Source organism: Amphibalanus amphitrite, unplaced genomic scaffold, assembly GCF_019059575.1.
Source record: "Amphibalanus amphitrite isolate SeventyFive unplaced genomic scaffold, NRLGWU_Aamphi_draft 000726F_arrow, whole genome shotgun sequence".
NCBI classification, from domain to species: domain Eukaryota; kingdom Metazoa; phylum Arthropoda; class Thecostraca; order Balanomorpha; family Balanidae; genus Amphibalanus; species Amphibalanus amphitrite.
The window spans coordinates 270,437-286,993 of NW_024882220.1; the positions used below are offsets into that span (position 1 = coordinate 270,437).

At 48.4% G+C, this 16,557-nt stretch overlaps 1 protein-coding gene across 1 annotated transcript; it reads left to right on the forward strand.

Annotated features, from left to right (window-relative positions):
* Positions 1-811: 811 nt before the first annotated feature.
* LOC122365267 lies at positions 812-3,226 on the forward strand. Its single transcript, XM_043336306.1, has 2 exons — positions 812-1,837; positions 3,197-3,226. The coding sequence occupies exons 1-2, from the start codon at positions 812-814 to the stop codon at positions 3,224-3,226; spliced, it is 1,056 nt and encodes a 351-aa protein (XP_043192241.1).
* Positions 3,227-16,557: the final 13,331 nt, after the last annotated feature.

Here is a 16,557-nt window from a genome sequence, read left to right on the forward strand (position 1 = left end):
GTTCTCCTTCAGCATGGTGTCACGTCGCCTTCCACGAACAGCAGGTCCGGCCAATGCTGTGAGCAGGTGCTCGTTAAACCTGCCAGCAAAGGCTTCCGCTGGATCACTGGTTACCTCCTCGTAGACCGGTGACTGGAGTGAACGTAGAAGGGCTGCTGTGTAGTCAGACTTGCTTATCACCACCAGAGCCTTGGCCTTGTCTGCTGGAACAATCACCTTGGAGTCATCTCTGGTAAGTGATGATAAGTGATGATCATGATAAGTGATGAAGTAAGTGATGATCATCTCTGGTAAGTCTTTGAAGTCACTTACCAGAGATGACTCCAAGGTGATTGTTCCAGCAGACAAGGCCAAGGCTCTGGTGGTGATAAGCAAGTCTGACTACACAGCAGCCCTTCTACGTTCACTCCAGTCACCGGTCTACGAGGAGGTAACCAGTGATCCAGCGGAAGCCTTTGCTGGCAGGTTTAACGAGCACCTGCTCACAGCATTGGCCGGACCTGCTGTTCGTGGAAGGCGACGTGACACCATGCTGAAGGAGAACAACCCAGAAGGCTACCAACTCTATCGCCGCCTCTCCAAGACCCATGGCCGCAGCGGTCCGTTCTATGGACTTGTGAAAACTCACAAATACTCATCACCTCCCAGCACCGACGACGACAGACTCAACTGGATCTCCAACTTGAAACTGAGACCAATCTGCCCAGCCCACCGCGGTGCAGATTACGAGTTGACCAAGCATCTGACGAAGTGTCTGAAAGTCCTCCCACGCCCTCCACACTCGATCAGCTCTCCACTGCAAGTCCTGGAGATGCTACAGAACATGACGCATGCGGTCAACAGCTGCCGTCTCGTCTCCCTGGATGTGGAGGCGATGTTCCCGTCAATACCTACTCAGACAGCCATCTCACTGATTCGTACTCAGCTGCGAGACAACAGAGACGCCCTCTCCGACGTAACTTGTCTCAAGCCCGACGCAGTCGCTGACCTGCTGAACATCTCTATCCAGAACTGCCATGCGGTCATTCAAGACGGTGACAAGGAGCGATGGTTCAGGCAGACTACCGGCCTAGCCATGGGCAAAAGCTACTCTCCGGTGGTCGCTGACCTGTACATGGGTCACTGGGAGGCTGATCTGGAGCTCCTGGCGGCCAACTGTGGTGGCAGGGTCCATGCTTTCTGCCGATACGCGGACGACTACCTGGTCTTGTTCGAGGGCAGTGACGACATCCTCAGCACGTGGGTCAACCAGCTGAACAACAAGGACTCCAGCATCAATGTCACCACTGACTTGGAAGTAAACCGACAGCTACCGTATCTTGACATCTGCATCACTAGAAGAGACGACAAGTTCTGCACCAAGGTCTACAGGAAGTCCTGCAACACCAACCAAGTGCCTGCCTTCAGCCCCTACACCGAGACCCGCTACCTGAGAGCGGCCATTCGATCTGACTGCACTCGAGCGATCCGATACTGTTCGTCCATGAGAGACCGCCAGCAGGAGCTTGACTTCATCCGCCAGAAGTTTCATCATCATGGCTACCCACGATCATTCATCGACTCGGCCATTCAGAAGACTCGGACCGATCTCAGACTGAAGGCAAGGGCCCTACCAGCGCCACCTAGCGCGAACTCACACCCGGCGCCTGTCCGAGTCTCTGTTCCGTTTGCCGGCCCCCTGTTCTACCAACTCAAACGGGAGGCCAGCAAGATCGGGATCCAGCTCGTCTCCAAGCCTTCAGTCACCATCGGCTCGCTGCTCTGCAGCAAGGCTAAGCACCATCTGCCTAAGCTACAACAGAGCAACGTCATCTATCGGATCGAGTGCTCCTGCCAAGTGGACGGTGACCCAATGGTCTATATCGGCGAGACAGATCGTGAGCTGGGCACGAGACTCCGAGAACACCGGGAGAGCTGGACTGGAGAAGTCCGCTCGAGAGCCAATACATCGGCCTTCAGTACCCATAGAGACTGCTCACCTGCTTTCGATGCCATCAAGATCTTGAATCGAGCCAGTCATCACCAGATGCGACTTCTCCTGGAATCGGCCTATATTCGGACTGTTGGTCGGCGTGAAGCCGTCCTGGTGTCGCCGAATGACGCAAACGTGAACAGGAACTCGGGTGCCCTGCTGCATGACCGCTGGCTGCCGATAATCCGCCGTTTTTGTCAGTAGTGTTTACGTCTAGTTCGGCCTTTGTATGTATTTATATTTGTACTCGTCCTTTTACAGTTTTTGCACTCATTTTTGTATAGTCTTTTCTACTCAGTCTTTATCACCATAGGTATCCTGTTTCCCCCCCCCCTTTTATTGTATTTTTATACGTGCCATTTATGCATTTTAGCACCCCATTTTAATTCATTTTAGCAGCTAGTGTATCATGATTGTTCTCACGTGTTTTTTATTCTCTTTAATGCATAATTCGAATAGTATGTGATCGCTCTGCCGCGCAGCTCCCGAACCTCTTCGATACCCGACTCGATTCGACCCGTTATTGATTCGCTGACGACGATATGTATAATACATATTGAAAGCGCTCCGACCCATTCGATCTCCTTGTGGAGTAAGTCCTAGTATTTCATCAATTGAATATAATTATTAGCATGAGGCTTACGGTTTTCATTGCAGTTATATACTTGGGTCATTAGAGTTTTTCATCAATAAATCCCCATCAAATTGAGTTAGCGAGTCGGGAAAGCCACCAATATGTAAACTCAGGAAGACCTGCCGATTCGAGTAATATGTAACATGAACTCTTTCAACCAGCTTCGTGATCTGGGGGAGCTGACCTGCCCTTGACCCGAGGTCAACACCTCAAGTTGACCTCACCCGAACAAAAAGTATACCATTCGACGCGCCTGAGCGAGACGAACACGATGATGCCAAAATCGCGGCTCTCCGACCGTTTTTTTTTTGCGAAGTTATGAAAAACTGAACCTTGGCCCTTGGTCACTTGACCTGACCTCATGAGACCTTAAAATCGGGTACCAGTCCCTGCGTCTTGTAACGGCGCAGACGCTTGTTTTTTCCGCGACGCTCTAGCTTCATCAGGGGCGAAACGGCGGGAGAAATCGTACCCCCCCCCCCCCCGGCCGGCGCGTATGTAGAAAACCAATAGGTCCGGCGAGGGTTAATGTAGCATTGAGTGGGAACATGCAACATATGTATATTTGAGCTTGCACCGTGTTCCGAAAGGTTCAGAACATCCGTTTTCACGACGGTTGACCGAAAGCACCAAACTTGACCAAATCTCAAGGAACCTACCCTGAAAATTCCATGAACCTGACCCAAATGACCTTAGACCTGTAACCTTTTTGGGGGGGACCATGTCAGGGGGGCCATAAAACATGCATCGCACAACCCTAGTAAATAGTAAAGTTGGTTCATGTGCTGACCCTTGGTGACCTGACCTGTGACCTGACATGGTATTATCAGTGACCTCTAATAGCAACATATGTACTAGGCAACGTACGCCCTATTTTTAACGTACGCGAAACATTTTATCTTTGACCTGACCTGTGACGTCATCGGTGACCCCGAGGTCAATGAAATTGGAGTTCCGTCGACAAATTTGACAGGGCTATCGAACATCGTTTGAATGTTACAGATCCGTCCAGTAGTTTCGGAGATACGGGAGGGGGCAAAAAATGCCCCCCCCCCACCGCGCGGAAGGTGGCCGGGAGGCCCACCGCCTGCCGGGTTGATGAGAGCCTGAATGCGAGAGAATGTTTTAGGCGAGCTTTTAAGGAATTCAATAAAAACACAAAATGAAATCATGCTACAAATTTCATTGCTTACCTCAGGAATGAAATCAGCCAGGAACGAACAGCAATATTTTTAACCAGTAAAACGCCTTTTGGGGCGACCAACGGAGCGAGCGAGAGGGTGGGCCCTGGACAAGCGAATTTGCAAGGGACACCTCCAACTAACTTGTGCACTGCACCCTACTAACCGGTCCCTAGCGATGTGTCAAATTTGAGCGCAATCGGCCTAGCCGTTCTCGAGATCTGGAAGCGGCACCCTGCACGTGCACACGTGCAAAATGGGTCACGACTGACTTGTGCACGGCACCCTACTAACTGGTCCCTAACCATGTACCAAATTTCAGCACAATCGGTTCAGCCGTTCTCGAGATCTGGAATCGACCCCTGCACGTGCGCACGTGCAGCAGCACCCCAACTGTGGCACATGGATATGCATTGCCTAGTGGGTGCCTACCTGCATACCAACTTTCAGCGCAATCGGCCAAGTAGTTACCAAGATATTGCAACAATTACAAAACTGACACCTCTTCGTTTTGCACGTGGCACGTGCATAAGCGGTCACCCACATGCATCGAGAATAGGCCAGTGCTTGGTAGAAGGAATGAAGCTACCCTAGAAAAATCATCGAATGTAAATCGGTCAAGTGGTTGCTGAGATATAAGCCTCGCAAAAGCGTAACCACGGCCGGCCGGCCGCTCATACTCAGAAATTTCCCTTTATCTACGAAAAACTACGCTTGCTTCGCTCGCTACGTAATAATTTCTTCAGACTAACAATGCCTCAGCCATATTGGCACGCTACTGGCTGAAAATAAGTTGCTTAAAAAGACCCACTGAATCGCCACGATTTTAAGTGCATGTCATCTCTATGTATATAAGATCTCTATGTCTGGTACGCCTTATGGTGTAATGTTTTTGTGTGTTTTTCATCCAAGAGATGATAAGACATCGTCATCAGCTGTAGGTATCTTTGAATGTTTATTGATAAAACAAATGCACGTGACGTCATGTAATATGATCCTCAGCCTTTATTATTACACTTACAACAAGATATAGATGCTTAAAGGTAGTGTGCCACCTTTGAAAGATTTCCCGTTTTATTTTTCCTAGGATAAGAAGCTTCTGTTTTTACCTAATATCGCAAAAAAAAATCAAAAATGGGCCTGGAATAGTGCCTTTTTCGCCTAAAAGTTTATCGGTTTTTAGATATGTATAACAACTGTAGTGGGCTCACCTGCAAACAGGCGTCGGGCAACAATCGCGAATGCGGCGCACTTGTGGCAATAAGCAAAGGTCATTATAGTGTTACGACCATACGACGTACGGGAATGAGTTATCAGCTGTCTAATCGTAGACAACACAATGTCGAGCCTTAAACTGTAAGCCTGTATTGGTATTGTTTCTTAAATTTGGCTGTCGAACATTAATTTGTGGTTTGAAATATGATTTTATGTAAAATAATTGATATGAAACAGCCGTCTCTTAAGTTATGACCCCATTACACCACACGCAAGTGGCAGAAATGACAATGATCAGCTGACGCATTTTTCTTGGCCGAAGTCAGAGCGCGCGGCCCGACGCACCACGCGTATTTGGAAATTCCGACCTCGACGAGCATCAGAAGCCACCTAACAGGCGTGTTCGAAACCGCAGGAGATGATGATGAACGGGTTTATCGAAACTTGATTGGATGAGCCTATCGGTAATAGCGATTTTAGTGTGTGCATTTATTGTTCATAGTGGTGTGAAATGTGGTTGGGGTACGACCGACAACCCGTCGGGGCGAATTTCGCACTGGGGTACTCAAAATTTGAAGAATTTAAGACGTTTCCATAAGTTTTGAAGGTATGGATAAGTTCTAAAAATCCGGTTCTCCTTATCCGGGTCATTAACTCCATATGGTCCAAGAAAGCTGGCACACTACCTTTAACCATTACGTAATGAGCATCGGAAAGACTACACACATCAGAACCTGACAGCCTGCTCAATATCTATACCCAGCCACCCGTTGACATTACGCGGAGGACGTCTTACTGCGGGCTGCTCCTGGACGCCAATACGCACAGGACGAACACGAAAGAGTTTCCCAATAGCGCTGCGCACTGAAGGGTAGCTGAGACCGTACGTCCAGGCCTCGACGACTACAAGAAGCATTCGCATCAGGTGGACCAGCTGGTTCAATGCCAGCTGAGGACGCCAGCGGTGGTTGATCCTGAATCCAGTGCCGATGATGTCCAAAACGAGCACCGTCAGGATCACCTTGACGATACGCTTGAAGGACTTGAAGCGCAGGACGAAGTTGCTGTTTGTGCGCCCGTCAGGGGAAGCGGGCCGCCGCCTGTTGCGCTGTTCATGTTGAAAGCCTTTCGTGGCCGCGTAGATGAAGAGCGCTGTTGAGGTCAGGGACATCAGGAGCTGGACCACCTCGAAGAAAGTCGCGGTCTCCAGAGCCACCTTCACCCAGCGACATTCCCTGGCAGTCTCTTGGACGCCAAGCACGCGCTGGTCAAACTCCTGGCTGGTTTCCAGGCCGAGCTGGTGGCATACGAAGCCGTGCAGACTGACGATGGGTATCCAGCTCCAGGATATGAACAGCATTCTCTTCATCCGGGATTTCATGACGACGTAGTAACGCAGTGAGTGAACAATGGCCACAAACTGGTCAACAGCTAAAAAGAGCGTCGCCGCCTTGAGCGACAATGCGCTTCCGAGTGCAGCGTATTGAAACGAAGCACACAGAGTCGGAGGCACACCTTCAGGAAACGCAAGGTCCAAGATGCCAATGGAGAATACCAGAGCGCCGAAAATAAGGTCACACACCACCATGTTCAAGACCAGGAGTGGCATAGGTTCCTCTCGAAGATGAGGCTCCCTTGCAATGGCGATCAACGGTACGGAGAAATTCAGCATCAGCAGGATTCCAACCAACACCTTAAACCACACCAGCATCATGGTACTCACGAAATGGGTCTGTTGATACTTGATACCGTTCAGTGATCACTGATTGGGACGCGACGAGACGTCAATGCAGCCAAAATAAAAACGTTTTATCCCGTCTGATTTCCAAATTGATTCGCTTTCGAAATCGCCTCGATCTGGCCAAACTTGCCTCCCAACCTGTTCTCATATGCTATTCTCCCTGGTGATAAGCAGCTACTGTGCTTCCGATTATATGAGACACCTATATAGGTGTCGTGTTTTGTGTTTGAAGTCGGTTGGCAAGGCAACATTGATCCGTAAAAGAGACTTTTTGTCGTTCAGAAATGTGCCCATAACCCTTTGAGAGGTGCTTGATCATTAAATAATATGCTTCGTCTGCAGCTGGGAAGTGGGAAGCTGCGAGTAGCTTACCCGCGCTCTTTTAGGGAGGGGGAGGGTCGAACGGAACCCTCCTCGGTTTTTCGCGGATAACTTGCGTAGAACGCGACCGATCGCGACGAAACTTTCAGTACCATCCCCATTATCAATTTTACACCTACGCTGTAAATTCCATGACCGTGTCCCAGATGACTTTTGACCTGTGACCTACTTCTCAAGACCATGTTTGGCCGGAATCGCGATTCGGCGTATGTCAGCTCGCATTAGCCGCGCGTTTGCAGTCTTTTCGTGGTTTCAAGCGTTCAAACAAGTGATATGATGTTGTTCCCAATTCCCATGCAAAAGGGTGGGTGTCAAGGTCATCTGAAGGTCAGGTCAGGTCATTGACCTTTGATGACAGCGGCTCACTTTTTCGAGTTTTACATGTTTCTAGGCTAGTTGTTGGAGCTGTTTTCGAATTCATCAACCATTTGAACATTTACGAAGTAGTTTTGGTGCCTTCGTAACATGTTACGAAGCTATCAGAGGCACTTGCCACCTACTACGAATACCCGGCAGGACCCCTACTGGTTGACCTGACCTGATCTGACCCGGCCTGGCCTAAATGCATGAAGACATCATCTGTGAACTTACATGATATTCGTGATCAGCACCCCAAAAAAAACCACAGCAGCCACACAACCTTCCAGGCGGTGGGGGGGGGCATTTTTTGCCCCTCCCCCGCCTTTAGTTTTTTCAATATATCTCGAGAACCGCCGCGCCGATCGTCACCAAACTTTCAGTACCCTCCCGGGAGCAGCTAGCGCACATGGTGACCAAAAATTTTCCAAAGGCTATGATAGGTTGGCCGCTAATGACGTCAGGGTGACGTCATTTTTGCCATTTTCGACCCAAAAAAAGTTTCGCGGGAAGAGCTGTCAGTCCTACAGCTTTAGAGATACGGAAAAATGTTTCAGACATAAAAGGTGTGGAATCAAAAGGGCTACAAAACTGCTATTTCGGTTTTTCGAATTTTTTGAGTTTTGACCCCCATGTATCAAAAAATAGATTTTTTGAATACAATAGCAAAAAAAATCCAGATTTTTTTTTCGAATTTCAAAAAAAAACCGGAATATATGTGATAGTCCCTACCGCCTTCTATCTACATACCAAATTTGAGCTCGATACCTCTTTTTTGGCCAAGTTATAGCGAAAAAAACTGTTCAAAATTGATGACGTCAAATTTTCAAACTCAAATTTTAGCAATTCTAGACCTCGTAGAGCAAAACAAAGACCACCATTAGACTCCCCGTGATGAGCTGCATCGAATCGATACCCATTTTATGAAAAAGCATCAACTTTGAAATTTGACCTTTTTCGACCTGACCTTGACCTGACCTCCACCAGAAAGTGACCTAAACCGTACCTGATGGTCTTATAACCAACACCATTGAGTTGGAAATGAAAAACTGGCCATTAAACATGCATCGCATAACCTTAGTAAAGTTGGGCTCATTTTTTTAATTTTTTTTTACGCCGCCACCCATTAATAGGTGACCAGGAGTGCCCCCACCCTCGAACCCAGCGACACACAGTAGGTACCCTTACGTTAACACCAGAGAAAAAAAGCAATGTCGCGGCACTCCCAGCTAAGAAATGGAAAAGAAATTAAAGAAGACAAGAAGGGAGCGAGGATGTAGGCATGGTATAATCATAAGATAGAAAGTGTTCAGTGAGCTCATAAGTCATTGACTGACCCTCCAATACAATCCCCAATAAAAAAGGTTAAAGTGATGTGGTGACCCTTGGTGACCTTTGGTGACCTGACCTGTGACCTGACCTGGTATGACCAGTGACCTCTAATAGCAACATATGTACTAGACAACTGACGACTTATCGCTGATTTTCGACAAAATGCGTTTTACTCGGTGTTATAGCGCTTTCCCTAGAAGCCCCGTGAACGGTGAAACATTTTATCTTTGACCTGACCTGTGACGTCATCGGTGACCCCAAGGTCAATGAAATTTGGTTTCCTTCGACAAATTTGACAGGGCTATCGAACGCCGTTTGAATTTTCCGGATCCGTCCAGTAGTTTCGGAGATACGGGGGGGGGGGCAAAAAAATCCCCCCCCCCCCACCGCGCGGAAGGTGGCTGGGAGGCCCACCGCCTGCCGGGTTAACGACGTTCTAACAGGTCCCGATTTTCTCGACTTTTGGGTCATTGGCCGGAACTGGAAGGTCAACCAATGACCTAGGACCTTCAAATTGGGTATCATCGGCTTCCTCTTGTCGCAGGCAACACGCTCGTTTTTTCTGCAAAGCTCTAGCTCGATCAGGGGTGAAACGGCAGGGGGAGGGTCCCAACGGACCCCCAGGCCCACCCCCAACCCTTATACGTTCGAGGCTGGCAAAACACCAATACGGGTGAGGGGTAAGTGACAAAGTAGCAGATAGGCAAAACTGCCTTTTGTCGTCTCTCTCTCTCTCTCTCTCTCTCTCTCTCTCTCTCTCTCTCTCTCTCTCTCTCTCTCTCTCTCTCTCTCTCTCTCTCTCTCTCTCTCTCTCTCTCTCTCTCTCTCTCTCTCTCTCTCTCTCTCTCTCTCTCTCTCTCTCTCTCAGCCTGAAGAGCATCCATCGAGTTGGCTTCGTGAGACGGCAGGCTCGTTCATCGTCAATCTAGGCACTGCTGAGTAGGCTCCACTGGTCGTTCGAAGGCATTTGAGCACACGATGGAGAAGCTATTCAGTTTTTCCCCTCATACTCACACTCACGACCAATGTTGCAGTGGCTTTGCACAAGTGTTCCGCTTGGCGTGTCGTTAAACGAGCTACTCTAGGTAAAATCCACTTCAACATCCAATAAATGTAGGTAAATCATTTCAGTGTAACCTAAAAAGCATTCGGTATAAAGGAAAAGCTCAGCTTGGTGTATGCGCACAGCGCAGGTGACACCTATGCCGCGACATTGTGATCAATAATTCCTAGGCAACGCCGTCGGTACCCTAGGTACCGCCGGCTATCCGGCGGATACGGCGCGCCATAATGAACCTCGTCTGTATCCGCACCGAGCGACATGGAGGTCAGAATGAACCGAGACGGTCACCGAGGAACGAAAACGCGCTCAGACATCCACCAAGGAACGGTCTCCATCCCAGGCGGTCCCAAAGGAATGGTGTTCGTGTGATTCGTGGTCGTTCACTCTGATCCGGCACGGCAGACCAAAGTGCTCGTGTAATCGTCCAGTTCACTAAGAATTGCGTATCTGATCGTATCGTTTCATTAACCGGAGGACCAAAAGAGTTCTTTGATGAATGTCTATTTCTGGATTACTCGTCACACACTGCACGTCAATCGAATCGTACGACACCGGCGCCGTTGCGCCGGCGGAGCCGCGCCGTCGTCGTCGTTTCGCCGCGAACTGCCGAGCCGGCCGGCGGCGGCCGGCCCGGCGCGTTGAGGCCGGTCAGCACACATACATATGTGCTCCAGATGACCCCCCAGGCCCTGCAGAGGACCACGTGGACGGCGGGCTCGGCTGTGCCCGCCGCGCGCTGCCGTCGCTGTGCGGCACGGTACGTTTTCTCTCGAACAAATGGCTTTGAGCCTAGACGGCCTCGAAGGAACGCAAACCATTGGCTGGAAAGGGGCGTGGAACAAGCATTTCGGTTCTAGAAATATCAACTTTGATTTGTATGTTCGAAACACCATAAGATGTTCCGTGATTGGCTTAAACCAAGAGCATGTGGTAGGTAAAAAGTGTCTAGAATTCTTACACAGTTTTTAACAAGCCGTGTCTTTCGATGTTATGTGGAGACCGACACTTCTTACTGATTACTTCTTCTCGTGCTCATATGTCCGTCAGTCAAAGTTTTTTTTTTCTACATAAAGCTGGAACGGCAAAAGCGCAAAACATCTTATCTCACTAATACTGGATTTCTTCGTATACAGAAGGTCAAAGATAAACTACCCAGAGGCGGATCCACCTCAGAGTTTTGGGGGGAGGCAAACCATAACAATTTATCGATTCTTTCCATGCATCGTCCATAGGCGTAATGTTAAAATTATGCCGTTTGGGGGGGGGGGGGCAAATACCCATTTTGCCCCCCCCCCTGGATCCGCCACTGAAACTACCTAACAGAACGTTTTGTAACGAGTCAGCCGATTGAAAGTTTCTTTTGATTTTAAAGTTTATTTTTGGTCACCGATTGTCTCCTGTTTCCCTGTGAGTATCACTCTAATATTCCCTCCAATAAAAAGGGGACGACCGTCCGGAATATCAAAACCGGCTCGAAACAGGCTGTACGTGAGCGAGACGCCTGGGGAAATTATCTGGCCAAGTCTGCTCGGCGTAGCATTTTATTTAATTTGAGGGGAGCCGATTGGCCCCTCCAACCGTCTGTGAGGACGCGCAGGTCGCAGCAGCAGAACCCTCGCGTGACTTGGGACACGATACGTGCCTGTACTGCCCAGACAGCCGCCATCTTGGCTTTGTTTTGTCAGGTGGGGTAAGGAGATGAAAAGCTCGCAAAGAGAAAAACTGAAAGAGAATGCGAGGGAGTAGAGGAACCGTGCATGATGTTTTCCACGGTGTATTAGGTACCTATTACAAGGTGATGATAAAGGAAGGACGCCCAATTGTCGACGGAGAGGTGTAACAAGCCTTATTTAGGATATGGTGCGAACTGCCAATATATTTTCATAGTTTCAGTCAACTCATTGATTGAAATATTTTTGAAAAAAAGGTAGGCCAGCCTGAAGCTCATTCAGACATCAAATTTCAGCAGAATTGCGCCCCATCAGTACCCAATTACACCTGAAGAATTATGTGGGGTCCACAGGCCACTGAGCGTGATTACGCTCAAATGGTAAATAAGACGTGCCTTTTCAGAGCCCCCGTCCGAATACATACGGCCCACTTCCCTCGGCCGTGCTTCATAAGGAGTGTGGCGCCCCTCGCCCGCCGTCCCTGCGTTTACCAATAACGCGGCCAACTCGCCTCCATTATCGCTGGCCCGTGCTGCCCTCCCCTCCGCTCTGCTCCTCTTTTCGTCTCCTTCTCTTCATTTTCTTCTAACTCTCTTCATTGAGGTAAGTCTCTCTCTCTCTCTCTCTCTCTCTCTCTCTCTCTCTCTCTCTCTCTCTCTCTCTCTCTCTCTCTCTCTCTCTCTCTCTCTCTCTCTCTCTCTCTCTCTCTCTCTCTCTTTCTCTCTCTCTCTCTCCATCTCTCTCCAACGACAACGTTGATGACGACGTCTTAGACAAGGTGCTGACAGGGAAGTACTACTCACGGCACTCACGAAGGTATCATTCGCACTCTCGCATTACTTTGCCCCTTCTCTAAATTCACTCACAGGATCGGTCCGTAATTACGAGGGAGCAACGCGCCATGTCCCTTCCCTACCGTGGCGAATAGCATAGAGCACATAAGACACAATTGTCGACATTTTCAATAACACTCGCAGTAATTGAGCAGTACAGTAATCGCCACGCAACTTGGAAAGTAGATCGCTCTTAAATGTACAATACAATACAATACAATAACACTGATAAGTAAGTCTGTCTGAAACTTTCAGTGCAGAATGAAGCACCGGTCACTATTTGTGGATGAATGTCTGCAGGGAGGAAGATGATATAACGCACGGGGGAGTGGGGTGGGGAGGGGAAACGTTGACAGGCCTGTCAGTACGGACGCGGCTCGGATTATCCCCATGGAGCTGACGTGCCACGGTGTGTGTGACAGATCCGGTAGGGATAATACCCTCGTGCTGGATAAATACGGTCTGGGCAGCTGGCGTGCACCCATAGACACACGAAGGATTGTGATGTGAGTTACAATAATTGTGTTGTGGAGGTGACAATAAGCCTGCTCTGATAAATTATAATTACAATGGGTATTGAGTGTGTTTATTATCAGCTTTAGCTCGAAAGGCCTCCAACTCTTGAGCTCCAAGGACTGCAAGTGATATGTATACATATCAATTTCGTGGCCCGTCTAGTCCTGCATGGGTACATCGAAAGCTGTGAGATTACTGCTGCATCGCAACATCCTTGACCGGTTCGAGTAGCTAAGAGCTCACACCAAGATATATTCTCCAATCCCAGTTTCAGCCCTTAACTGATGGATTTGATATTGCTTTTCCTGCAGCCTTTCACAAACCGAAAGCATATCAACGCTTAGAAGGCTCAATATTTTCACACGCACCAGCTCCTCCAGTGCTGCCAGATGGGGAAGGCTGTAATCCTCCAGATCAGCTACAAAAATCCTCCAGATTCCTCCAAATCCTATTTGTAGATATAAAAAGGCGGTCTTGGACGCTGCGGGGGGCTATACCCCCAAAAAGTTTCACCAAATTCTAAAAACTCATCGGATTTCGAATCCTTTCGCACTGCTGTGCAGTTTAAAAGATACGTTTTCTTTAAAAGTTGTTTAGTTTTCATTTTATCCGAAAAAAAAAACGAAAATTTTCGTCGATTTCGGGCGCTGCAGGGGGGCTGGGGGCATTTGCCCCAAATGTCCCCCTTAGATCCGCCAGTAGTTTGGTACCCTCGTAGATATAGCTACAGACTGAGACATTCTGCAGTCTCACGGTGATAAAGGACGTGATATATCCTAACGGGTAGGGCGACGCTGGGCAGGAAAATGCCTTTTTAGTCTTGAATGTGTTATATTTTTCCATGAAATTGAATGTAATAATCGGGCGACAAATCCTCCAGATTTTCCTCCAGAATCAAAAATCCTCCAAAAGCGTAATTTGTCCGCAAATAGAGTTCAAAATCCTCCAGATTTGCGGAAATCCTCCAAATCTGGCAGCACTGAGCTCCTCTCAAATTGATGCTTTTATACTTACCCGTGCGACGCACGTGCGTGCTCCCTTTCGACGCCACCTTTCTATGGGTGTTGTCAATCAGGGGAATCGCGTTTGTCAAAGTTTAATTTCGCGGATTTCACGCTCGACAGCGTCCGGTTGACGAAGTGCTCTGTCGCTGGGTCCGGCACAATACTGGCCCGGGGAGCGGCGAGGGGAGACCAAATTAGAATCAATATAAAAAGCCGGACGCGCGACGAAAACTGATGACGATTTTCCTCGGGAATCACGTGGCTGTCACCAAGATATCGACTCACGATCGGAAGCCTCTACCTATATGATGTTTTGCAATGTTGTAGGAATGGTTAAATTCAAAAACTGTTTCAAGCGCAGTGATGTGAATGCTGATTGCTGAGAATTTCTTGAAAGAAATTTCAAATTTCATTAAGACTTTACAGGTTACGTGAAGTCCAACATTATTAAAAAGCGATGAGTCATTTGATGTTCTGACTTCCAGACTACATTTATGTCACTATGCAGCTAGCTACATCGCTTCAATAATACATCCATCTTGGCATAAGATTTACAGTTTTAATAAATCCTTTCAGCAGAAGCGGAAGAAATCTGGCCGGCGAGTTTTACGCCGCGTACGCCCGATTAGGCCATTTTCTCATTAGTTCGCTCATAGCTAGCGTCATCGCGGACCGTCCCGCGCCAGATGGTGGGGTGTCAAGAGGAATTCTCCACGCGCGTCGCACCCCGTCAACGACTCAGCCCGGCCTGTCGCTGCCATTATACGCGGACATAATGGATGCGCTGTGCGCGCCTGTTGCTGGGAAAATATCGGAGAAACGGTGGCGAAGCGCGACAGCTGATTGATGCAAATGTAATCACGATCCACGGCCGGCACGGACAGATGACGTCATCACGTGACCCGTGGACATAATTAAGCTTTTTTACCCTTCACCGGAAAAATGAGAAAAATGTCACTCATTTAGTATGAGATAGCCTTTTGTCGGAGTTTTAGATGCTCGTGCTCTTTTATCTTATATTTCTTATCACAACAGCATTCCTCCCTAACGTTTCTTTGTGTACCTACCAGTCTACCACCTACCAGTTTTCTATATCATTTTGTGCGGACAAATCACAATCATGCTTCATTATCGTGATTGTATGACGATTTTCGGAATGCTTTATAATTTTTGAAGATTTGAAGAGCGTCTGAAGGTTTTATAATTTATAGGTTCCAGGAAGCAGCGAGTGCACTCCAGCGGCTCTATGAGTACTGTAAACTAAGTGAACACAAAAATAATGTATTGTGGCCGACGCCCAATACCTAAGCCACTTGCTGGTCCTCAGAGCCGCAGCGTTCGGTTCTCGGTGTGGCTTAGTTCTGCCAAAACACTCAAGTACCCGGCCACTGCGGCGCTGAAGCACTGCATGCCGCATTTAGACGTTAGGTGACATGACCGCGCAGAGGTCAAATCCGCGGTCACAGCTGCCCACATTAGCGAGTGACAGCCAATAGAACCGCGACAGTGAACGCCCATTGCACAGTGTTTCAACAGGCGCTTTACATAATTACGGTCCGAGTTCGCGGCGAAATTCCTGTCCGCTTCATTTCCTTTCTCCGAACGGCAAACGGCGCAAATTGGAGCGAATTCATCTCTGCGGTCTCGACGGGAATTATTCATGAGTGAGGCAGCGGCTGTGAAAGGTTGAACTATACCTAGCGTCAATTATCATGGACGATTGAAGTGGGTTTGAGGTTACTCAGAATATTAAAACGTTATTAACGGAATCGAAATTAATAGACATTCCGCTGAACATGATCCGTTTTAGAAAGGTTAGGTACAAATGCCAAACGACTCCATAGTCTTGAGCAGATTCTATTTCTGTCGAAAATATTTTTGAGGCATCAATGAAGCATGCATAATTCATATTTTAACCCTCGCCGGCCGAGGGGGGGGGGGCGGGTGCCGCCCCTCCCATAGGGTTTTTTCGCGATAGCTCCGAACACGCTGGCGATAGAGAGCTGAAACTTGGCATACCTGACCTTTGATCCAAGCCGGATCTTTTGACACCAACCGCATTTTTGGGTCAGGTCAGGTCACTGACCTATGACGTCATAAGTGAACCTCTGCACGGTCTTCAGATGTCGCAACTTCGCAACGCCCTCACTGCCAGAGGAGATGTCACAGGGAAATGAAACTTTCAGGATCTAGTATCCATTATGAGTCTCACAACTTGTATATCTCGGATTTTTCCTAAAGATCATATGAGGTCAGGTCATTTTCGTGACCTCACCATTATAAGTCAATGGGGAAAAATGAAAACTGCTATTCTGGCGCCGGGAACGATTTCAAACTATCTCAAGCACACAGAATCGTGATTTGATGCACTCCTTGCAAGGTTAGATGCGTCACTTTTGCAATGTTGACCTTGCGTGACGTCATTTATGACGTCATCAAGGTCATATTAGTTTTTCGTCAATAACTCTTGATCAAATTGAGCTAGCGAGTCGAGAAAGCCACCAATGGACTCAGGAAGACCTGCCAAATCGAATGATATGCGACATGACCTCTTTCGACCAACTTCGTGACCTGGGGGTGCTGACCTGACCTTGACCTGAGGTCAACACCCCAAGTTGACCTGACCCGGACAAAAAGTATATCATTCGACGCGCCTGA